Here is a 23,117-nt window from a genome sequence, read left to right on the forward strand (position 1 = left end):
TTTAATTTTAATTTTCCAAAGTGTCTTTACTGTCTAATATACAAGCCATGGTGCTCCACAAGGTACAACGGCTGTAAATTGAAATAGACTAATTACATGAGTCCATGAGTCTTCACATGTCAATAATAGGAACATAAAATCGTCTTTTTCAGTAGCTTGATATCAATGAGTGCACAATGTGACAATGCTAGTTCTAAGATATGTGCACATACACCTTTACACTTTCCTTAGCAAGTTGAAACATGAATTATCTACGTTTATTAATGAAGTTATGGGCGTATAAAAAAAAAGCTAAGCAAACTAGGAAACAAATGCATGATAACTCTTGGTTTTTTCAAATCTCAAGAACCCAGCCACTCAATCATAAAGCTCTTCGTCCTCCTGCATTGGCTCAATTTCAATAGCATCTTCTTCATCTGTCATGTTAACATCTTCATCTTCATCATCAGATACCTCATGGTTAGGTAAAACCACGATCTTGCCTTCCTGTAGGACAACATGGGCAGTCTCGCCGTTGCGGATTTTGTCCCGAAGAATTAGGACGGCTAACTTGTTGAGAACCTCCTTCTCAATCAAGCGCGCTAACGGGCGTGCACCATAGGCTGGCGAGTAGCCTGCCGAAACCAAGTAGTCACGGGCTTCGTCGTCAATCTCAATTTTCACGTTGCGGTTGTTGTTATGTAGTCGTTTCTGAATTTCGTGGACCCGAAGATCAAAGACCTTGCGGATTTCGGACTTGCTGAGACGGTTAAAGATAACAACGCTGTTGATGCGGTTAAGGAACTCTGGCAAGAAATAAGTCCGTAGAGCGTTCATGACTAATTCACGTGTTTCGGAGTCAATCTTGGTTGAGATTGTGGGAGCACGTGTAAGGTATTCGGCACCTAGGTTGGAGGTCATGACAACGATACAGTTGCGTGCGTCGACAACACGGCCCTGGCCGTCAGTAATACGGCCATCATCCATCAACTGCAAGAGGACAGTTAGGATTTCTTTGGCGGCCTTCTCAACCTCGTCAAAGAGGAGAATCGAGAATGGTCGGCGGCGAAGAGCTTCCGTGAGCTGACCACCGGCATCATGTCCGACATAGCCGGGGGGCGCACCGATCATACGGCTTAGGGAATGACGCTCCTGATACTCAGACATGTCAAAGCGGATCATAGCCTTGGGGTCATCAAACAGGAATTCGGCCAGAGCCTTGGTGAGAAGCGTCTTTCCAGTGCCCGACGGACCGCAGAATAGGAAACTAGGTGGCTGGTTTGGGTTGCTAAGCCCAGATCGCTGAAGTCGAATGGCATTGGCCACTGAGGCAACGGCTTCCTTTTGGCCGATAACTGTTTTACCCAGTCCTTTTTCCATCTGGACAAGCTTTTCAATTTCCGATGTTTTCAAGCGTGTAACGGGAATTCCAGTCCACTTTGATACGATATCGTTAATGTTATCAGCCGTAACAATATCAGTGACCATCGCATTTGGATCAGCGTCATTGAGAGCAGCATCAGCCTGGGCCTTTTTACTCTCTAGTTCCTTGATGCGTTGCCTTTGCTCGGGAATAGCGCCATATTGTAGATCGGCGGCCTTGGAATGATCTTCATTTTGCTGGGCATCTTCTAGTCGCTTCAACAGCTCATCTAGTTTGAGCTTAGCTTCGTGAATCTCCTCACCGCGCTTGATCTCGTTTTGGTATTTCTCTCGCAGTGGAGCTAGCTCTTCTTCAACATTCTTGGCTTCGAGACGGGCTTGGGCCAAACGACTCTTTGAGGCCTCGTCTTTTTCCTTTTCTAAGGCTTTGATCTCAATCATAATTTGACGGTACTTGCGTTCTAGACTGTCAATGACCTCAGGCTGAGATTCACGGGCTACACGAACGGCTGCCGCGGCCTCATCGACTAGATCGATAGCGGAGTCTGGAAGTCGCCGAGATGTGAGATAGCGGGCGGCTAGGTTAGTGGCTGCAACAAGGGCATTGTCCATAATGGTAACGCGGTGGTGTCTGTCATAACGCTCCTTCAGACCACGCAGGATTGAAATAGTCTCAGGGACTGTGGGTTCCTTGACAAGCACCTGCTGGAAACGGCGCTCAAAAGCAGCGTCCTTTTCGATGTACTTGCGATACTCGCCCAAGGTTGTAGCGCCAATACAGTGTAGCTGGCCACGCGCAAGCATGGGCTTGAGAAGGTTAGCAGCATCCATGCCGCCCTCGCCAGAAGAACCAGCGCCCATGAGAAGATGGATTTCATCTACAAATAGCACTATCATCTCTTTGGCTTCTTCGATCTCCTTGAGAACGCCCTTCATGCGCTCTTCAAACTCACCGCGGTACTTGCTGCCTGCGACAAGTGCACCGACGTCTAGCGAGAGAAGCTTGCAGTGTTTGAGATTGTCGGGAACATCACGGTTGGCAATGCGTTGCGCAAGACCCTCGACGACAGTGGTCTTTCCTACACCGGGTTCACCAATGAGCACTGGATTGTTTTTGGTTCTGCGGGAGAGAATGCGTACGACGCGGCGGATCTCCTCTTCACGGCCAATGACGGGATCGATCTTTTTGTCACGCGCCATGGCTGTCATGTCAATAGTGAATTTGGCGAGGTTTTCGTGCTCCTCCTCAGTATCTGCAGTTTTGCTGTCTAGACGCCGAGTGCCGCGGATCTCTCTAACGGCATCTTCGATGAGCTTGGACCTGGGAATATTGGCTTCTTTAAGTGGTGCCTGCATGCTATGGTCTTCGGCAAGAGCGACGATAAGATGGTCGACAGCAATGAAACTATCCTTTTGTAGCTTTTGAAGGTCCATAGCTTTTCTGAGGACGGCATGGAAAGACGGCGCTAGGCCAACTGATTCCGGAGGCGGATCTTGAGTAGGCAAGCGGACCAAAGCCTTTTTCAAGGCACGGTCGAAGGCCTGGGCATCACCACGTGCTCTCTCGATAACTTGGCGGAACATGGTGGCATTAGAACCAGGAGACGTGTTCTGCTGGTCTTTGGACAGGTCTGGCGGAGGGTCGAGCAGCGACACAGCCAAGTGCACAGGTAGAAGCTGCAGGTGGCCATATTGCTCAGCAAGGGCCATGGAGTCATTGACGGCCTTGTTGGCACGCTCAGTAAATTCCATTCTAGACGTCATTGTGAAGAGATGTGATTATTGGTCAATGTGTAAAACAAAAGAAAAGACTGAAAAAAAGAGAAAACCCAGATGTCTAGGTACAATAAAGCAGAGGGGACAATGAAAAGTCTGTTGCCGTAGGCGTCGTAGATGAACTGTGTTGATTGATTGAAAGAAATTATTGATGGAAAAAAGAAAAGAATCAAGGTCGATAGGAAACAGAAGCCAACTCAAGTCTTATTTATACTTGGGAGGCTGAAGGAAGTGCTGACGCTCTGTGTATTGAACTACGAGGATATCCGAGCCTGAAAAAGATGCCGCTTATAGCTTTAGGCAGCTACAGGCTTCTTCAGGAATGTTCAAGTGTATTCAGGTATATTCGAGGTGATGTCACGGAAGCATCTAGCTACTTCTGGATGGTTCTGCGGGGTCCATGCTTTGGGTGTAGCAGGGTAGCTTTTTTAGACAGACACCGTTGGACTCTAGCATTTCAAAGACAGCATTACATCTCGTGGAAATATAGGCTAAATAACGGCTAAACTAGGCACTGGCATTTTGAGTCTTGCAAATCTAGTCCATCTTTCTCGCGATGACCAGGTAGTCGTCCAATTAAAGAAGTAACTTTGCGCAACCAGGCGTTTCTTCCCAAGGGCCTCATTTGATAATTATAAAGTCTTTCTTTTCTTTTTCCTTCGTTCTTCCTAGACAAGCTCTCGACCTCGCTAACTACACGGAGCCCTAGAGCCCTAGAGCCCTAAGCCACGAGTCCCAGCCAGCCGGCCAGTCAACTTCTTCCTTTCCTCTCTCAAACACACCTCGCCATGAGTGCCTTCCCCGCCTCCCGATTCTCTGTCGGCCAGCTAGCTCTCCGCACTGGCGTTCGTTTCGGTCACATCAAACCGCAATGGAAGCAGCCTCGTCCCGACTTGGCAGGCCATGCGCCTGGTCATGGCGAAAAGATCTACTTCTACACTCACATTGGTACCGATGAGATCGTCTATTCGCACACCAGTGTTCTCAATGTACGTTTGCCGCTCGTGCGAACACTGGGCTCTATCGCTGCCTATCTCTGTTTAGTATTCTTGCCTTACTGACTAAAAGTTTCCGTATCCTCATGCAGGTTTACAAGGCACTCAAGCAAATGCCCTTTGCCGGAAAGAAGAACAAGCCTGCAAAGATTCGAAAAGATCTGTGGCGCCAACTTGCCATAGTGTCCTTCCCTTCCGGTCAAGGCGTGGTTGGCCAGTCCGTGTTCCAGCGGCTACGTGAGTTCCGAACACGGCACCTACATGAGTGGGGCGATGAGATGTTCCTAAAACCCAACCCCGCCAAGCCGTCGCTCAAACTGTCACGCTCGCGCAAGGAGCGTGGTGCTGCAATCATCGCCCAGAAGCCCAACTCTATCGCCGATTTGGCTGCTGTGTTATCTGGTGCTGGCGCGGGCTCGCGCATGTGGATTCAGGATGAGAGTGGCAGCAAAGTGCTATGCCCCGCGACAGTGCAATGGGCAAATGCTGGCGATCATCAGTATGCGCAGTCATGGACGGATAATGTCACTCACATTGAAATGGACCAGGAACAGAGGAAGGAACCAGTTGAGGTTGAGGAAAGGGCTGAAGATGACGCTCAAGAGTCTAGCCCTGTAGCACCAGCAGAGGAACTTTCTGAGCCCAAAAAGAAAGGCCTGTTTTCATGGGGGTCATAATGGCCCAATTTGGCTGGTGGGGGGGAAGGGGGGCAGGGGAGGAGGAGTGAAGAAACAGAAAAGACGGTCGAGAAGCAAAGCCTTGCTTCGGTGAATTACAGCGAATTCACGCTACGAGGCCTCATTTACAGATCGAACCGAGACATGAGTGAGGGCTCTAGATGTATGTAACACCTTGTACTTGTATCATGTATCATACTTGCATTTCTTTTTATACACAAAACACGAGCCGTCCTGGCCATTGTGAAGACATATGGTCATTTTTTTCGTTTTTCAACATTCAATATTCAATATCTAGTGAAGTGCCAATATCTTGATTCAGATGATGTTTAAAACTTCATGGCAAATTGCTTCAGGTAGTTATAGTGCTCCTCGTTGTCATCAACACATTGACGAATAACCTTCTGTCCAGTCTCACCAAATTTGACTCTCCATGAAGCATCATCTTCCTCTCTTGATACAGGCGTCTAGGTTCGAGATTAGTGTGTGTTACTTTGGGGATTTATATCGATGGGGGGGGGGGGGACTTACTTGGGGATGTTTGCGAGGACGTAGAGATGAGCTAGCCAGAGCATCCTCGTGGAAGCCCTTCCATTTCTCAAAGGCCTCCTTAGCTCTCTTGTCGTCCTCCTCCGTCCACTCGAGCATGTTGGGTGTAAAGTTGATATCCGTGCGAGCGCAGTACTCACGGATTACCTTTTCGGGTTGATCCAGCATGTCATCGGCATCAAGCACAACGATACGGTCCTTAGGCACTACCCCTGACTTAATTAGATAGTCAAACAGGCGGCGGAGCTCGGCGTAACCTGCTTCATTAGGCATGAACTCGTCAAAACCCGTCATCTCAACCAGGGGAGGGAGCGTGCAGCGGTAGTATGACGGGATGCTACGACGTGGGTGGCGAATTAGAAACGTAAATTGAAACTTTTGGAGCTCCTCAAGAGGGATTGTGGTGGGGTTCTCGGGCTCCTCGTCAACATTGAACGAAGCAGCAACCTTGGTTGGTTTCCCGTCGGGTGCCAGCAAATAGTAAGCAATGTCTTTGATGAAGACGCGTTTTCCCTAATTGGACGAGGGGGGGGGGGTTGTAAGCGTTTCTTGCGTTTACCCAAAAAGAATGATGCAGAATCCTGACCAAGAATACCAAGTGGAATGATGAACAGGAGCAAAAGAAGCAAAGCAAAGTGAAGGTAGAAATAAAAGGACGAAAATTAGAAGGAGTGAAAGCGAACCTCGTCACCAGCATCCTTGACATGTTGCAAGACATCAGCAAAGGTGGTTTTTTCGAAGCCACTCTTCCTGCGCGCCTCTTCATCCTGTTCGAAACGTTCACTGAGGCGCTCGGGGCCGTAGTAAAAGGCATCGCCAAAGGGCTCATGGACGCATTGGAGGATGTCGCGACGAGCCATAAAGACCTATGGTTGGGAGAATTACTTGTCAGCATTGCCAAGAAACACGCATGCATATTAGACAACAGGCAAAAAACGGAATAGACTTACCCGTTCAAAGGCTGTGGAACAAGCCCGCGGATGGGTGGCTACAAAGATGGGCTTTGTTGGGACAGTCATGATGGGCGATATATACGCAGTGCGGAGAAATTAGAGAGGTGGTAAAAACGAGTGTAGCCTTGGTTCTTGCTTTTTTTAAACAAGGAAGGAAGCACAAGCAGAGCAAACGACCAAGTGGAGTTCTTACTTATGAAGAAAGGTTAGCCCCCCATCAAACTACTACTGTGCCCTGAAGAGGAAACAGAGTTACCTTTATACCAAATGCTGGGCACTTGGTTTTTTTGCTTCGTCTTGCGGTTAGATTGCTAAAATAATTTCCCGCTTCAATTTTTGCTATGTAGGCTCTTACTCCATCCGGATAGATGGGGCAAATGGAGCCTGTATGTATTGTATTATATGACATGATTCTTGTGTACCTTGCTCAGCAAAATAAGCTCAGCGGAATGAATATAGAGGCTGCTACGTCTGTCTTTCCAACAGGTGTTGCTTTTCTTTTGGTGTGCTCTTCTCTGTGCGCAGTTCGCCTTGTCTTTGCTTCGTTTATTTAGTGGATCGGACACCCTCGGCTCCGTTCACATGCCTCTTTGTGTCGCGGGCCCGGTATATTCCCCGCCTATTAGGCAAACTCAACTCGCCTCATCCCGCGCAGAGGGAAAAAAAAAAAAGGGGGGGATTGACCTTTTCACTGCAATATGACGGTGATGAGCTGCAAGCCAAGGCCAAGCTCACCCACCGTTAGATATGGCTTGATATTATTTGGCTCATACTTGCAGTTGCTTCTTTTCGTCTACATGATACGTCACAAACCAATCAAAAGCTTTTTTCCTGGTTGAAAAAGAAAGAAAATTTGAGCCTCAAATCTGATGAAGAAACGACGCTGACTTCCCCCGCAAGGTGGGTCTCAGACACGACCCGCTCTCTACCAATCTACCGACCGACAAGGAAAGAGGTTTACTTTCTAGGCAATGACTAGCGATGACGATGAGCAATATATATTAGGTACTACTTGCTACGTTTGAGTTGATTTTTGTATCGTGAATGCTGTTCACTCCCCTACGTTTTCATAGGGCTGTCTGTATGGCTTTCGCAGCCTTGGAAAGACGTGAAAGCTCAAATGCACTTTTGGACGTCATGTGGGCACGACTGAATGCTGATTTTACTCCTGCAAAAAAAGTATACATACTAACGGCCGTCGCTACGATATAAGCCCCTCTAAGAACACCACGTCATTACGTCCAACAATCCTCCCAAGGGATGGTTTTCTAGCTATCTTGTTTCCCCTCATAAAATTTTACCTACTGTACAACACCCCTCCCCAATTAAAACAGCACAATGTTGGCAACCAGCCAATCCACTCCTGGTCTCGCCAACAACCATCACGCCGTATACCCACCCACCCGGCCCGGAACAAGGAGGCCTTCTTCTCTCCACGAAGTCTGATTTGTGGGTCCCACTTTTGGCTTGCACACACACTCACACAGGGTGGTTGTATTTTGGATATATCTTTGGTCAGCGTGGGTTATGAGGCAATCTCTACATGGATAGATAAGAGTTGTTTTGCTTAGTCAATTTAAATATGAAAGGTAAACAACAATATTCCCCTCATTCAGCCCTATATGACGCTTGGTATTATGCCCGGAGGACCAGTAACTAATCAAGTCAAAGCTAGTTGGGTCACTTTCCGTATGTTGTTGTTGTTGTTGTTTATTCCAACCCTAAACATATTAACTCAAAGGGCTTGTCAAGGCTTCAGGGATAGCTTATTAGATACATGTAACTGTCTCTCCCGTTTATTTTTGGCTTGTCTCTCTATATACTCTTTTTACATCTCTCTCGACCTTTTTTAATAGTTTTCACGCACGTCAAGAGCTCTTTTTCCAGTCCATCTTGGGACAATATCCAAGCCATTTGAAAGTCTCTGCCTCTCTCGATGCTTCCTCAACAATCTTGCATATCGAACTGCCATTTTCAATAGGCGGCGTGGTCTCAAAAGTCAAGAAATAATCGAGACCAAACGGCCTGCCCTCTCGTGGCTGTGAGTGGATCTCGACCACATCAACGCCATTATTGGTAAAAACTTTGATGAGACGGCCTAGAGTTGCAGGCTTGTCCTCTGCCACAGTGAAGTGGATAAACCCCTTCCAATTTTTTGTTTCTGGTGGGTTCGGAATGACCTCAGGTATCTGAGCAACACTGTCATTGGGGGCTGCCTTTCGCAGGACATAAAAGCCTGTGGCATTCTTCTCTGCGTTTTGTATAGACTTGGCTAACACGTCAATTTTGTAAATATCCGCTGCCATGACGCTAGAAATAGCAGTTGAAGCGCCAGTCTTGTCCATAAAAGCTAATTCTGCAGCTCTGCTAGTCGATGATACCTCAACCCGCTTAGCGTGGCGCAGATATGCGTCAAGGAAGACGGTGCACTGCGATAGTGCCTGTTCGTGCGAGTACACTGTGGTCACATGTTTCAGGCTGACCAGCGGACGGCTGCGCGGCATTGCAGAATGCAGCTCTGAAGGCGCGGATGTGTTGGTATCAGGTGCAGAAGTAAGGGCCACGGGTTTTTGCTTATCAGCTAGATCAGCGCCCACTTCTTCACGGCCATTAGCCGTGCTAGTTATGCTATTTGCAGATGGCTTGTGGCCCATAAGACAGTGGTTCACACATACGTAAATCTCGCCACAGATGCGGACATTGGCAAAGAGCCGGTCGACATCCATAAAGGCAGCCAGGGTAGCGTGTACCAATCCACGGGTAGAGTTCAATATTGGTACTATGCCGTAGAGAGCATCACCTGAAGCTACATGGGAGAAGACGTCTGGTAACATAGGTGTTAGCTTGCGTTGTTTATGGGGTTTTCTGTGTGCTTATGACTATTTATGACCGGGTCCAGACCATGTGTTACGTGTTTGCTATGGAGATGGGCAAATACAGGAGGGTGCTGTTGTGGAAAGAAAGTCTGTTAAGCCCTGGGGTGATATGTTTTGGTAATGTACTATTCCACAGTACTTACCCGGAATAGATTTAGTAGGGTCTAGGCAATAGTCTGAATTGAAGATCTTTGCCGTGGCCTATGAAACGGATGAGGTGTTGAGGTTAGCGACCTCCAGAACGCTTTTTCCGGAATTGCTTTGTTTTGGGCGCGTGTAAGTTGTTCTTTTATGCATGCGTATCTGCCGGTGCCCGTATGCATGTGTCTGTATCATTTTATACAAGATAGCTCAACTCACCTGATGTGTGTAGGTACCAGGTGGGCCCAGATATGCCACACGTGGATAATTGCAGGCCATGGCTTAGGTGAAGCGGGTGGGAATACGAAGAGAAGGGGTTGAGACGCTTTTTGTTGAATAAATTGGTTTGAAGCAAGGAGCCTTTTGAGGTGGCTATGGCTAAGCTGCTAGTGACTCAGAGACTGAAAGAAAGAGGGAGAGCAGTGTCAGCCCAACAGTATAGTAAGTATTACTAATTGATGCGGATGCAGCCAAAAAATGGCTCGCTTGGGTCAAGCTGGACAATTAAAACGCTTTGTTTTGTAGTCATGAAGTGAAGGCAATCTTCATCAATATCCCATCCATTTCGCCAGTCTTTACTTTCTTTTGATGCCGGAGGAATGCTTTGCCTCTTGGTGAAGTACTTCTTCTTGAACAAGAGTTCCGGGATAACGATGGTTAACAGAGCGGATATTCGCAATTGCGGAGTAGGGCAAGGTGATTTTGCGTGTTATCGTGGCAAGGCTACCTTGGGGAGAGATATGGCAGCATTACACAAGAAAATAAAGAACATAATTGTGGGGCAAGTTGTCAGGGTTTGTTCGAGGCCCTGACAATCTGCCCGTTGATAAAACCCTAATGGCATGTTTAAAAAAGAAAAAAAAAAAAAAAAAGAGGTTCCCTTTAGCCTTGCCGTTGTTTTGATTGTCCCGCATGTGCCACATATAAGACAAGCGGGAATCAAGGTTTGTGGGATTCCTGATATGTGACAAATAGGTTGATACACGTTTGAGGGTAGGTCTGTAAGGGCTTAGTTTGGAGAAGAGGGATGAACTTAATTAAGGATGGTGTTTTTCCTTTCTCTTTCTCCCAAACTTAGGAGAGGTACTCATGAAAAGCAGCCGAGTATGCACTAGGGTTAGCGAAAAGATGGGCAGTGACAATGGAACATTGAGAGCAGTATGCAGCAGTTCCAGCAGCACAGGTAAGTTGACAGGCATTGATATGCAAGACATGCAAGAAATGAAAAAAGGAAAGCTTCATTCCCTTCTCTTCTTTGGGATGTTCTAAAACACACCGCTAGAAAGGAATAAAGGGAAGAAGAGTAAATCCGGGGGACGAGGGCTGTGTGAAAGAAGTCATTAATAAGCCAGTCGGGCAGTCAGTCAGTCAGTCAGTCAGTCGGTCGGTCAGTCAGTGTCAAGTGAGCAAGAGAGGTGAATGGGCGTGAAAAATAACAACATCATTTCCCGTTTTGCTCATGTTACAGCTCAAGACAACAAAACAAACACGACGAATGCAAGACGCAAGCACAAAGAGGTGTTTATTCTGTATTTATTGATTTGCCATTTTGTTTCACTATGCGCACAACATAAAAAAACCTTCATGGGTCAGGCATCGGGAGCTGAAAATCCATGCACCCGATCTCATCGCGTCCCCCGTAAAGAAAAGACAAGAGGCCGGTGTAATATGACGAAGTCAGAGCTCAAGGCACCCAGGGATTTTTTACCCTTTGGCTTTTTTGTCGTTTCTAGGATGCCGATGCATGTAATCGTCAAGAGTTGTTCATCACTATCCCAAGATTCCCTGTTCGCTGTCTTTTCGTTTTGCCCAAGTGTTTTTCCTTCCTTTCTTCCTTTTCTGCTGCCCCTTCGGGTTTCATAGCAAAGCATCGCCTTTTGAATCTTGGTTTGTATGGGCAGTGGTGTAGTTGCGTTGAATGTCGTCAGCAATGCCAGCCAAGACCAAACGTCCGTTGGAGCAAGATGAAAATGCCGCAAGAAAGAGAAGAAAACAAAACAAACTAAACTAAACCAAGAGCAGAAGACGTAGACGAGATCTCGCGGAAGGAGAGAAAAGGCATGCTTGTTTGGCCTCAGCATACGGCGCGCGCAAGTCTGCTAGTGGTTGGGGAATATGCATTGTTAGTCTTCTCGGATCAAAACGATGCAGGAAAAAAGAGGCATTTCACTTCATTCAGACGTGCATGGCGGGAATTCCGACATTTTCTTGAAACCTATTCTGATTTTAAACAAAGGGCCTCAGAGAATGCTGACTAGCTACGGACCATGAGCCACAAGCCACGAGCTGCAAAGGGAGAAGATCTGGGCCGTTACACTGCATTCCAAAGCGACACAAAAGAGACCAGGAGAGACAGGAATGTAGCATTTACATGGCAGGCATAGGCATTGTATTTGTGCGTCTTTGCTATACACCTCCGTCTTGGAGGTGGGTGCTATGCTCGAGGCCACGAACAGTGAGGTTGGAAAGCGAGCAAGCCGAGTACGGCATAAAGAAAGAAACGACACAGAAAATTAGCCGTCACTAGCGCAGAAATGCATGGCTGTACAAGTCCAAGTCCCCCTTTTTAGGTTGCATCGATATCAAGTATGGTGTGGTATAGTGTGAGTTTGGGAGATTAAACATGAACGCATTTTGAGCGGATGTGCCTTGCTGCCCTGCCCTGCTTTGCTATGTTCTAGGCCTCTTCCTAGACAACGACAAGAAGCAGAAAACAAAGCCAATATAGTCATTAGCGGGCAAAGCCAAGGTCAATGCCAATGCCAGCGCCACCCAGAAACAAGCCGCCATTTTTTAGCGTTACCTAATTTCTAGCGCTGCAACAGAAAAACAAACAATCAGAGGAAGGAGACTTACGCAATGGATTGGATTGCGCAGATGATGATGGACGTCAACCATCGTCACATGCTGGGAAAGGGAAAGAAGGATGAAGGGGGGGGGGGGCAGTCCAGTTGTAGGCCAGTGGCAGTGCGACGAGGCGTATACTAGAGCCGGTGAAGAGGCGGGTAGGTTTGCTCTACCTTAGGCGATCTGTTTCAGAAACCTTAACAGATCTTCAGTTAAGAGGGATACTAGATACGATGTGATGTAAGCACTGCAATACAAAATAGAGGCGAAAAGAAAAGGACACACATACCCTCTCTCTCTCTCTCCCTCTCTCTTTCTCTGTCCCATCGGCCTTTGCCATTGCGCACTATGGGATCAGTGAGGATTTGCCGTCCTTCCTCTGCACTCTTCTTTGTTGGCAGGCGAGACATGAGGGAGACAAGACACAGACAGAAACCGGGTGGTCATGTTCCCATGCTCTCCCCTCCCTAAAGCCCCCGTCTGTGCAAAGCAGTAAAGAAGGAAGCATAACTACCACACAACTATGGCCCTGCTTGAAACATTGCTCGTTTCAAGTTAATCGTTGTTTGGGCCAATCACATCAAAAGATTATCAGCAGCGATGGAGACTTGGGCCAGAATGAGAGAAGACCAAGGCGCCTAACGGCAAAGGACCCTAATAGTAGAGAACATAAGGGTTAGTTAGAGAGGAGACATATAGCAGAGCACTGGACAACTAAGACAGGGAACCCTGTCGGAACCATTGCCACCAGCGCCTAATCGAGCAAAGCTTCAGGGCCAAGGGGGAGGAGGGCCTTCGTCACTAAGAGAAGCTGGGACCAGGAGGGGCAGGAGAAGGAGAGGAGGAGAGGAGGCGGAAAAGGCCCCTTTACCCATGCCTTATCACCAGCCCACTAAAACCTGCAGACTTCCCCTCACCTATCCTGTCCAATAAGCTGGCTCCATTTTGCTCATCTCAAACGCAAGTGGGGCGATTTCTTCGCTGCGACTTTGCTTTCCTGTTTCCTGTCTACTGCATACTCCACGGCCTCTTGATGAGCAGGATAGAGAGGGAAAGAGGAAGGGGAAGAGAAAGAAGCCACATACGTACGCGGACAGGCGAAAGCCTCAAACAAACACCTCCGTGCCTTGATGGAGTTTGCGGTTACATTCGTCATTAGCGTGGACAACGGGAAGTGAGCCAATCAGTGGCACGAGGAAGAAGAAAGATACAACAGAAGAAGACCTGGACCTCAGCTCGAGTTCTTCTTCGCAGGCAAGGCAGGCAACAGGCCACCCATTATCACACGACAAAGTTTCCGTGAAGAAGAGGAGGGGTTGAAATGAGGCGGGACACGAAACAAGAGGAGAGGATGAGGAAGGGAAGTGGGAAAAAAGGGATAGTGGACAATACAATTGACTGGCTTGCTTTGTATCAAAAAGCCCACTGAAATTGGCTGGTCAAAGGCAAGCCCGTCTGAAGGCGCAAAGGGGAGGAGCGTGTGCCCTGTTCTCTCGCTTTCTTTCCTGTTCTGATTTAATGTACATTTTATTTTTTCATGATTTTCTCAAGCCATTTTTTGGACTTTCCCTTTTCTTCCCTGCTCCGTTCTCTTTTCCTTCCTGTTTCTTGATCGACTTCTACATCCTTCAAAAGCTCTTTTTTTCATTTTTCATTTTTATTTTTTTATATTTTCTTTTTCTACTGGTGATTTCTTTATTTCAGTAGCATTTCTTTTTGCCGCTATTTTATTCATTTTATTCCTTTTCCCTTAGCCCAATCCGACGTCAAACCTGCTCTTGCCTTTTTTCTTCGTTCGTCGTTCTGTTTTTTGTCTCTTGTCTCTTGCCCTTCTATCTCTTTGGTCGGCTCTTTCCCGTTTCCTTTATCTTTCAAACATCCCCCAGCCCAACAACCGTTGTCACCCCATCATTTTCTCATTTTTTCTTTCTTCTTTTCTTCTTCTCTTACTCATACCTTTTTCTCTTCTCGACACTTGTCAAATTGTCCTCCAAACCTCTCTCTTCTCTTCCTCTTCTTTTCTTTGCTTGAGCTTGAAGCCTTGTTTGCTTTTCCTCCCTCGATTTTTCCGTTGCCGCTGTGCGTCTTGCGTCTTTGCTCCCCCTTCTGTTATTGGTTTCTGCTTTGTGCCTTGCCACCCACTATCGCGAGTCTTGCTTTGTCTTGTCTCCGCTTCGATTTGCTTGTTGTCATAGGTTGAACGGCTGAGCCGATCCCGTTCTTTTCTTCTCTCTTTTTTTATTTTATTTTGCTGCCCAAAATATTTTTACTCCTAATAAAATTTCCGCCTTCTCACCCGTTCGACTCTTCTTAGCTGCTACCAGCCTGGTTTGTTCCAATCCAATAGAATCGAACCGAATCGAATCATCGGCAGAGACATAAAATAAAGTCTGCTAGTTATAATATATATCTATTTCTCTGACGTACCTGACGACCTTACGGAACTTACGACTATTAATCCGAGCCAGCACTCGCTGCTTCAACGACAACACCGCACACCTGATCGAAGCTTTCATTTACACACAAAGCCATGGCCATGCTCACACAAAAAGCCTTTGGCTCCTCTCTTGGTCCTTCTGGTGCAAGCATGGTTCCTCAAATCACTACCGCCCCAATTTCTGCCACACGCCATCAGGCCACTATGCAACAGCCCTCTAGTCATGCCTTTGTCATCAGCCCAACAAACTCAGAATTTTCTGACGGCGAGGGCCCCGACTCGGTTAAAAATTGGGATGAAAATCGCGTGTGTGAATACCTCCACTCCGTCAAGTGCGGCGATTACGAGAGGCTCTTCCGCCACAATCACATCAATGGCGAAAACTTGTTAGAAATGGATAAAGACGTGTTGAAGGAGATTGGCGTGGAAAAAGTGGGCGACCGTGTCCGTCTTTTCCTTAGCATTAAGAAGCTGCGCTCAAAAACATATGCCAACCAGAAGAAGCGCACTCGGGTATGTGTAATCAAAATCTGGCGGCTCCTCTCTTAGAATTACATGCACTAACACTTGCTCTATTAGGACTCGCTCGGCTATATCGACTCACCACAATTATTGCAATCTGCCGGCTCCACGCTGGTCAATGCACGCTCTCAAGCGATATCTTCGAACGGCAACAACAGCAGTAACGGCCCGGGTCGGCGCTACTCACGTTCATATCAGGACTCTCTTGCGCCCTCAGATGCTGCAAAATCTATCTCAAGATCAGAGTCCCCTTCACAGACCGATCTGCGACCCTCTATGTCACGTCGCTACGGTGGTGGAAACCCTTCTTACAGTGGTGCCCGCTCGCCCCCTGAGTCTAACAAGTCTGCTCGGCTGGCGAACACCCACATCCGCAACAAGTCGAGTTTTGATGGCTCTCTCATGGCTGGCCTCCCCCAGGGCCAGGATGTCATTCGCGTCATTTCTAATGGAGGTGTCACAAAGGTCGTCAAGATCTCGGACTGCAATACTTGTGAGGATGTCATGCGTGTTACTTTGCGCAAATTTTCCCTACGTGAAGACTACGAACGCAACTATTGCTTTTGGGTCCTCAACGGCCTGGACCCTGACCCGAGCCAGTGCCGTCGTCTGGGCGACACCGAGTTATGGCGCATTATTAGGGACCAAACCCGCCCAGAGAGAAACCGTTTAATCCTACGCCGGGTTTCTGCTTCGGAGCCGGGCGAGGCAGAGCTGGATCGCGCTGCTGCAATTGCTTTCCAAGAAACCCAGCAGACTCACATGCGTGCTCTAGAGACTCAGGACAACAAACGGAGTCAGCTCAAGGTGCAAAAACTGCTCGGTGAAAACTGGAATGAAGGCCTTCAGCGACCCTTAGCGCATACTCGCTACGCGTCTAATAGCCCCAAGGGACAGGATGCTGGATTTGATACTGACTCATCTGTTCCCTCTTCCATGCGCCGCAAGAGCAGCGAAAGCCAATTAAGACCATTTGGTGGACTCCGTCCCCCTAGTGAGCTTATTACTTCTGATCTCACCTCATACTTCCCTGACCATGCCCGGGAGGACATTGACCGAACAGCGCGGTTGTCTGTGCGTCGGTCTACCCGACTCAGCCGAGTGAACCATCGCCTTAGTGTTGCCAGCACAATGAGCTTTGCCTCTAGCATCCAGGATGCGCCACCAATACCCACCATTGCCGATTCATGGCTCAGCATGAATGGTAGTAAACCGCGAATTGCTTCGCGCCTAGGAAATTTCCGCGATTCTGTCGCGTCTTCAGTGCTGGAGCCTCTTGTCGAGGAAGCCGGGGCGGGAGATCGCAAATCGTTCTTGGAGTACCCCCCTGGCACTGTTGAGCCCACCGTCATTAACGTGACAGATCCTGACGGCCACACCATGATGCGTCGCAGTTACTATAGTGACGAGACTGCCACCATTGGGTCTGGATCCGGTTCTATTCAGGAATTACAGGAAGCGCTCAATGAAGATGGTGAGGAGATGGATGAGGAGCTCCAGAGCTTCCTTTCAGGCGAGTCATGGGATGATAACAAATGGATGAAGGGTGCGCTTGTTGGAAAGGGATCTTTTGGTAGTGTTTACCTCGCTCTTCATGCCATTACCGGTGAGCTTCTTGCGGTTAAACAGGTCCAAGCTCCCTCTGGAACCCAGTCACAGACAGATCAGCGCAAAAAGAGTATGATTGATGCTCTGAAGCGCGAAATCTCCCTGCTTCGTGACTTGAAGCATCCCAACATTGTGCAGTACCTTGGCTGCGGCACGTCTGCCGAGTATCTTAACATTTTCCTCGAGTACGTGCCTGGTGGCTCGGTACAGACCATGCTTAACTCGTATGGTGCTCTGCCGGAACCGCTGGTGCGTTCTTTTGTTCGCCAGATCCTTACTGGCCTGGAGTACCTTCACGAACGCGACATTATTCATCGCGATATCAAGGGCGCCAACATCCTGGTCGACAACAAGGGTACTATCAAGATTTCCGATTTCGGCATTTCTAAGAAGCTTGAGGCCTCTAACATTCTTAACGGTGCCAACAATGCCAAGAATCGGCCATCGCTTCAGGGCTCTGTTTTCTGGATGGCCCCCGAAGTTGTGCGGCAGACGTCGTACACACGCAAGGCTGACATCTGGTCTCTTGGGTGCTTAGTGGTGGAGATGATGACTGGCACGCATCCTTTCCCTGACTGCACACAGCTGCAGGCTATCTTCAAGATTGGCGGAGCCAAAGCCACGCCGACGATTCCCGAGGCGGCGTCTGCTGAGGCTAAGGAGTTCTTGGGCAAGACGTTTGAGATTGACCACAATCTGCGACCTAATGCTGATGAACTAATGCTGAGCAAGTTCTTGGTGCCTGTGGCTTGAGATGACAAATAGGACAAGACAACAGATATCTTTGCTCTCAGTCACCATTTGTTTCTTTTTTTTTTTTTTTTTTTTTAACGTATTACACGATCAACGCTCTTTTTTCTATCCTCTTCTTTTTTTTTGGTTCCCTTCCTTGACAACTATTTCCTACACTCCTTTTTACAACTTAACTTTTGGTTTTTAACTTTTAATTCTCGGGATATCTTCTTTCCCACCTCTCGTACCCACAATCTTTTTGTCATGGGCAGTGGGAATGCTTCTTCTATAAGCTTTATTCCTCTCCTTGAGACACGCCCTCCTTCTCTTCTTTTTCTTTCCCTTGGGCTTACCACGTGACTGCAACCAACTGGCAGTTATTTCGTGTTGATCTTGTCTGATATTTATTGCGGCGGCATTTTATCTCCTGGGTGCTATTTAGCCAGCTGCCTTTTTGTTTTTGGTGTGGAGGAAAAAAATGACTTCTCTTGGTCTGTGTGTTTCTTGTTGTCAGCTTGCAAGCTTTTGTCTTGACAATGTCGTCTTGAGTTTTGTTGTGTTCTTTTTTTTTTTTTTCCTTCCTTTCTCATGAGCCCAAGCATAATGAACTACTCGCCTTTTTTTCTTGATGGAATCTATGTCTACTTGATTTTTGCGTGCATGTAATTAAAGTTTTAGCATGTGCACACGATTTACGATGAAAGGGTTGTGACGAGGAATTTGCTTTTGTGATATTGTCTGTAAATAAAGGGAAATTGCAAAAGAGAAAGCCGGAAACACCATCATTGGCGGGCGTAATGCAACGGAGCGCTAGATCGATCATATAGAGTAGATGAAACATAAAAGCAAGACCAGCAGGTTTCTCTGCTGTGAGCTTTATATGAAAAAAGAAAATGTCGTAGGTCGTGTATGTTTTGCTAAAAAGGATGAAAGAAAAAAAGAAATGGGGGGGGGGGGTATCGATGAAAGAAGAAAATAAACAATTAAACAAAAAAGAAATGGACTGTGGAGGCAGAGCTGACGTCATTTAGAACACCACGAAACTGATAATCAGCAAGGTTGAAGCCACTACAACGCTTCGCGGTACCGCTTCGTGTGTGCCTGCACTGCTAGTTCTGCTAGAACTGCTCTGGCTGCCTGAAACGACTCCAGTAGTCGCCTGGACGGGATTGGAGACGGCCGTAGCTCCAGGAACTGAAGCGCCATCGGCGCCGATTTCCTGTATGTTGCTGGCGGTGGTGTTGAACTTGGTTTGCGCCATGGATATCTCGTTGCGGTCGAGATTGTATACAACATAGGCGGAGCGCAAGAAGGTGTCACCCATCACAACTGTGGAGCTATTGGTGGGCGCAATACCAAAGAGACAAGCCTGCTCGCCGTTGGTGAAGGTTACGTCGTTGCCCTGCACGTCCTGCACAGACAGCACCAGCTCATCGATTTTGACCGTTATGGATGCACCAGAGAAATTGAAAGCAAGATCGAAGCCAGAGTCGTCGACAGTGTTACATGGCACAAATGCTACTTGCTCAGCGGCGACATAGTAGGCACCAACCTTGTCGTAGATGGCATTGGCGACGCTGTTAGGAAGATAGGTCAAGCTGCTGCCTGAATCAAGTAGCACGGCTTGGGCCATGTTCTCACCTAGTGTGGTGCTTCCAATGGTTATGCCAGTGAGTGTGACAAGAAATTCGCTGTATACATTGTTATCGCTTTGAATAGGCACCGTGTAGAGGGTGCCCTCGTATTTCTCCGAGTCAACGCCGCCGAATAGCAAAGTGCCAGTGTTGGCATCGAGGTCATTTAGATACAAGCTGTATGTACGCGAGGGAATAAGGCCCTCGTCAACCATCTTTTGTGGCAGGTTTGCATATGGGTCCATACCGGCGCGGCCGACTTGGACCTCGTTGATGGGATATCCGATGCCAAGAATGGCTTGGCTAGAAGAGCTACTGTATCCAATACCAAACTGGAAGTTGGTCAAGTTAGAGCCACCGATGGTGAAGGTGTCAGTTACGTAGTCTCCCGAGGCTGAAGTGCCATCCATATACGTGATGTTAAAATAAGAGCCGACGTATTGATATGTTGATGAAGAATTTGGGTTGTAGGTGCCAGACTGCGCACAAGGATCGCCTTGGCTTTGGCATAGCGTAGAGTCTTGGTAGTTGACCCACAGGTCTGAAGATCCGGTGTCAAGGTGCATCCGCACACTTTGAGCGGGAGTGCCAACGGATCCATTGGCAAAGTAGAGAGTTTGCTGAGGAGGAAAGGATTAAGTTAGTTGGGGTTGGGTGGTGTGGCGAGAAATAATAGGTATTGCAGACTTACAAGATTATCAAGAGAAGTCTCAACTGTATCTCGACGACGCAAACGATCACGCTTGACAGGATCAGTAACCGTCGAGCGTTGTGTGCTGAGAGAAACGACGCGAGACTGAGGTTGGGATTTAGACTGGACAGTGGGCTCTGTAGGGGCAGCAGAAATACCAAGAGTGGCAACAGTTAGGAGTATTTGGAGCAACATTGTGCTGAGCATATGTGAATGTGTACGCTAAATACCAGATTGAAAATTAAAGAATAGTAGGGGGCCTAAGTGTCTGATATTGAATCAAGGTAGACTCTAAGGCGGGAAAAGGCGGTAGATAGGGCGTGAAGTGTAGTGTACAAAGAACCGAGTGGAACCAGAACAAGAATAGTGGAAGTATAGGATTCAAGAAGAAAGGACGGGGAACGCAGGAAATGGCTTTATATGAACGACTGGGAGGCAAAAACGTGAGTCGAGGCGTAGAGTGAATATGACGATGGTTGCGGCGAGTCGGTGTTTAAGCGTGCCGTGCTATGGTGTTCTCGGTGTAAGTGAAGCTCAGTCTAAGTTCCCTAAAAGGGTAAAACAGGAGGCGAAAATAGGAGAGTAAAATGGAAAACGTCTAAGACTGCACAGAAAATGGCGAGAGTAGAGGTATAGAAATGAGAAAAGAACAACAGATGAAAATGCAGCCTTCAATGGTAGTAGAGAAAAATATAGGAAAATCAGACGGAACGGCCAGCGATGTTTATTAAAACGAAGAGGAAAATGCGAAGAGAGAAAATGTACAATCAGATCAAGTGGCGCTGGCTGCAGGTTCGGCTGGCGGAGACCTGGGGGACTCGTAATGCCCTTGTGTAAGTGATGACGAGGCAAGTCTCGGAGAAATAGGTACAGTTGCAGAGTTTTGGGGAAGACGACAACAGCCCAAAACAAGAGGAACAAACAAAGGGAGCAAAATAAATGGGAGAAAGCAGAGAGAGGAAGAAGAGAATATATGGGGACAGAAAATACGAGAAAGATATAGATCTGGCATTCATCAAGCCGTTGTTTCTAGAAGGAAGGAGAGCGCGGCCTGTATAGAAAAAGGAAAGCAGGAAACAAAGAGAAACAGCGGAGTGAAGGGGCAATAACGGAATGCGGGGTGACTAGAGTGGTATAGACAAAGAATAGAGCCTGTTCGACGGCTAAAGCAAGCTTTTACAAGCATTTCGCTTGTCTATCAAGCGTGAAATGAAGCAACTACGGCTTCATCTTCATCCACACTCCTAATAACGGAAAGCGCATGTCTATGGATCAGCTGTTGTCATCAGGTATGTTGGAAGTTGCGACAAACTGCCTGCCAAAAAGAGGCTGTTCTTGCGGAATTGCAAACAAAGCCAGTGGGACATCAAACAGAGGCACGGCATGGGATTGACGGCAGTGTAGTGGCGGGGCTTGCAGCTACTAGCTATTTGGGCTGTAAGTATTAGCCGCCGCCTGTACTATCCTCTAGAGTCCCTCTCCCTCCAAGTCTCACTAGAGGTCTTCTGTAGTTCCATAGACTTCGTCGGCTCTGCTACTGCCCGTTCCAATTTTATCAATAAATATGTTGGGGGAAGGGAGGGAAACAGTGATGATACGAAACAAGTGCCACAGACATAGCAGGGATCTAGCACGCCTCTGTAGGCTCTTGCTTGGCTGGTTGTAGGCTGGGATAGGCTAGTCTAGCAGTCCACAGCCGTTTATTTGCGCTTACTTTACCGTCCAGCTAGTAATGCATTTTGTGTCTTTATCCCATATCCCGCCTGTTGAGCGCCTATTTGTTTACACTTGTTTGCACGGCTAGAACATCAGGAAGAATATTATTCTTGTCCATTGCTTCCGGGCTAATAGCACAGGAATAAGTAATGATAGGCTCATGCCAAGGGCTAGTCAAGGGAGAGAGCTCATTTACTGGCGATTTGGCCTGGGCTTTAAGGTTACGGCGGGCTGTTTTCCCATAGCCAGTGTCTTACATATCTTGCTTGCGCCTTCTGCTTACTCTGAGCCTTTCTCTCTAGGAAATACCGGACTTTTATTGGGGATATATTCGGAAGCTCTGGGCGGCTGTGGCTCTTCTGGCCCTGGGCCTTGCTTCCCTTCCCCCCTTGTTCTGCTGCTGCCCGCCCGCCCTGGGCGGGTTATTGCTCTGAGCAGCTTCTGGCCTCAGCACAAGCAATCAATCCGAAGTGCTGGCTGTTTGCTCGGTTCGTGGGCTTTGTCGCGCTTGGGCCATATACCTGGTTGTCATATAGCCTGCCCCCGAACAAGAAAAAAAGACCCCAGGCAATCACCTGCATCATTGGCGGCGGAGCCAGCTCTAACCAAGAAGCATACGAATGGCACAATCACATGGATGCAATCGGAGAGGCTCTTGCTTTTTAGTTCATGACGGCAAAAGACAGCGCGTCATCAGGGCTGCTTTCTTCTACTACTACGTAACAAAAGGCTGACGACGCAGGGAAAGAGGGGAGAAAAAAAGGAAGGAAGATAAGGAGGCAAAATAGTTACTGATTGGCCTAGACTGCGGAGGGCTCACCTACTTCCTAGGTCTTGGTTTGTGTCTACGAAGACGTTGGGGCTTTTGGTGGCTCTTGAGGGGCCACTATTCACAGTCGGCGGCTTCTGGGGATATGAGGTGAGCAATAATAGCAGACCACACTGAGCAGTTTTCAATATCCAGCCGTTCGCGTTGAGGCCAAGGTGTCGGGAGCAGCGGCAGGAAGGATAGCGTCTATAACTAGCGTGGGACTGAATGGGGCTTCTCGCTCTCATTCTCTTTGTAGTGGCTGCAAACCCTCTCGAAGAACTAGGAAACCATGGTGAGCTTAAGTCTTCCGCTCAATATGCACAGGGAAAACAAGGAACTTGGCGTTGTCGTTCACTGCTTCCACATTCAAAATCATATGTCTAGAGTAATTCATTACAAATCAGGCGATATTTTTCGCAAAGGAACTACGTAAGTCGCTCCTACCACGCAGAAACCACTTTAGTGCGGAGATGCCCCTCGCCTAAACGTCAAAGTCGCACGAAGCTTCACAAGGAGAAATTCAACGATTATCCAGCGATGCGAGGGATATAGAAGTAAAAACTCAGAAACTTGGCATATGATAGTATTGGTCGTAGTCTCTCCCATACCCAAACTGACTGATCTGAGTAATTCCTGTGATGATTTTGCATGAGAACCCCTGTTCTAAATTGAAGTCTCTCTACATATCAGTCACGTGATGTGGCACCGGTGGCTGAGACATGCTGCTACAATGCCACAAGCAGTGGCGGGCAAGTTTTACACCCAAATCATACTACGCCTCTTGTCTGAA

The 23,117-nt window shown here is 47.8% G+C and overlaps 6 protein-coding genes across 6 annotated transcripts; 2 read left to right on the forward strand and 4 right to left on the reverse strand.

Moving 5' to 3' along the window:
* Nucleotides 1–357: 357 nt before the first annotated feature.
* Nucleotides 358–3,126, reverse strand: HOO65_060213 (Heat shock protein hsp98; the record flags this gene model as incomplete). Its single annotated transcript, XM_071001077.1, has 1 exon — nt 358–3,126. One exon carries the CDS (start codon nt 3,124–3,126, stop codon nt 358–360), a length of 2,769 nt encoding a protein of 922 aa, XP_070857563.1.
* Nucleotides 3,127–3,926: 800 nt separating this feature from the next.
* On the forward strand, nt 3,927–4,810 carry HOO65_060214 (mitochondrial 54S ribosomal protein mL67; the record flags this gene model as incomplete). The annotated part of the gene is made up of 2 exons (XM_071004019.1): nt 3,927–4,127; nt 4,226–4,810. 2 exons carry the CDS (start codon nt 3,927–3,929, stop codon nt 4,808–4,810), a joined length of 786 nt encoding a protein of 261 aa, XP_070857564.1.
* A 329-nt stretch (nt 4,811–5,139) lies between these two features.
* On the reverse strand, nt 5,140–6,378 carry HOO65_060215 (Branched-chain-amino-acid aminotransferase-like protein 2; the record flags this gene model as incomplete). The annotated part of the gene is made up of 4 exons (XM_071003931.1): nt 5,140–5,277; nt 5,342–5,872; nt 6,043–6,225; nt 6,310–6,378. The coding sequence occupies 4 exons, from the start codon at nt 6,376–6,378 to the stop codon at nt 5,140–5,142; spliced, it is 921 nt and encodes a 306-aa protein (XP_070857565.1).
* Nucleotides 6,379–8,180: 1,802 nt separating this feature from the next.
* Nucleotides 8,181–9,146, reverse strand: HOO65_060216 (Bifunctional chorismate mutase/prephenate dehydratase; the record flags this gene model as incomplete). The annotated part of the gene is made up of 1 exon (XM_071001078.1): nt 8,181–9,146. The coding sequence occupies one exon, from the start codon at nt 9,144–9,146 to the stop codon at nt 8,181–8,183; it is 966 nt and encodes a 321-aa protein (XP_070857566.1).
* Nucleotides 9,147–14,706: 5,560 nt separating this feature from the next.
* HOO65_060217 (Protein kinase byr2) lies at nt 14,707–17,496 on the forward strand (the record flags this gene model as incomplete). Its single annotated transcript, XM_071003676.1, has 2 exons — nt 14,707–15,126; nt 15,193–17,496. The coding sequence occupies 2 exons, from the start codon at nt 14,707–14,709 to the stop codon at nt 17,494–17,496; spliced, it is 2,724 nt and encodes a 907-aa protein (XP_070857567.1).
* A 1,006-nt stretch (nt 17,497–18,502) lies between these two features.
* HOO65_060218 (putative aspartic-type endopeptidase opsB) lies at nt 18,503–19,995 on the reverse strand (the record flags this gene model as incomplete). Its single annotated transcript, XM_071003873.1, has 2 exons — nt 18,503–19,729; nt 19,801–19,995. 2 exons carry the CDS (start codon nt 19,993–19,995, stop codon nt 18,503–18,505), a joined length of 1,422 nt encoding a protein of 473 aa, XP_070857568.1.
* Between the last annotated feature and the right edge of the window lie 3,122 nt (nt 19,996–23,117).

This window comes from Ceratocystis lukuohia, assembly GCF_044167205.1.
Source record: "Ceratocystis lukuohia strain C4212 chromosome Unknown Supercontig6_pilon, whole genome shotgun sequence".
Classification (NCBI taxonomy): domain Eukaryota; kingdom Fungi; phylum Ascomycota; class Sordariomycetes; order Microascales; family Ceratocystidaceae; genus Ceratocystis; species Ceratocystis lukuohia.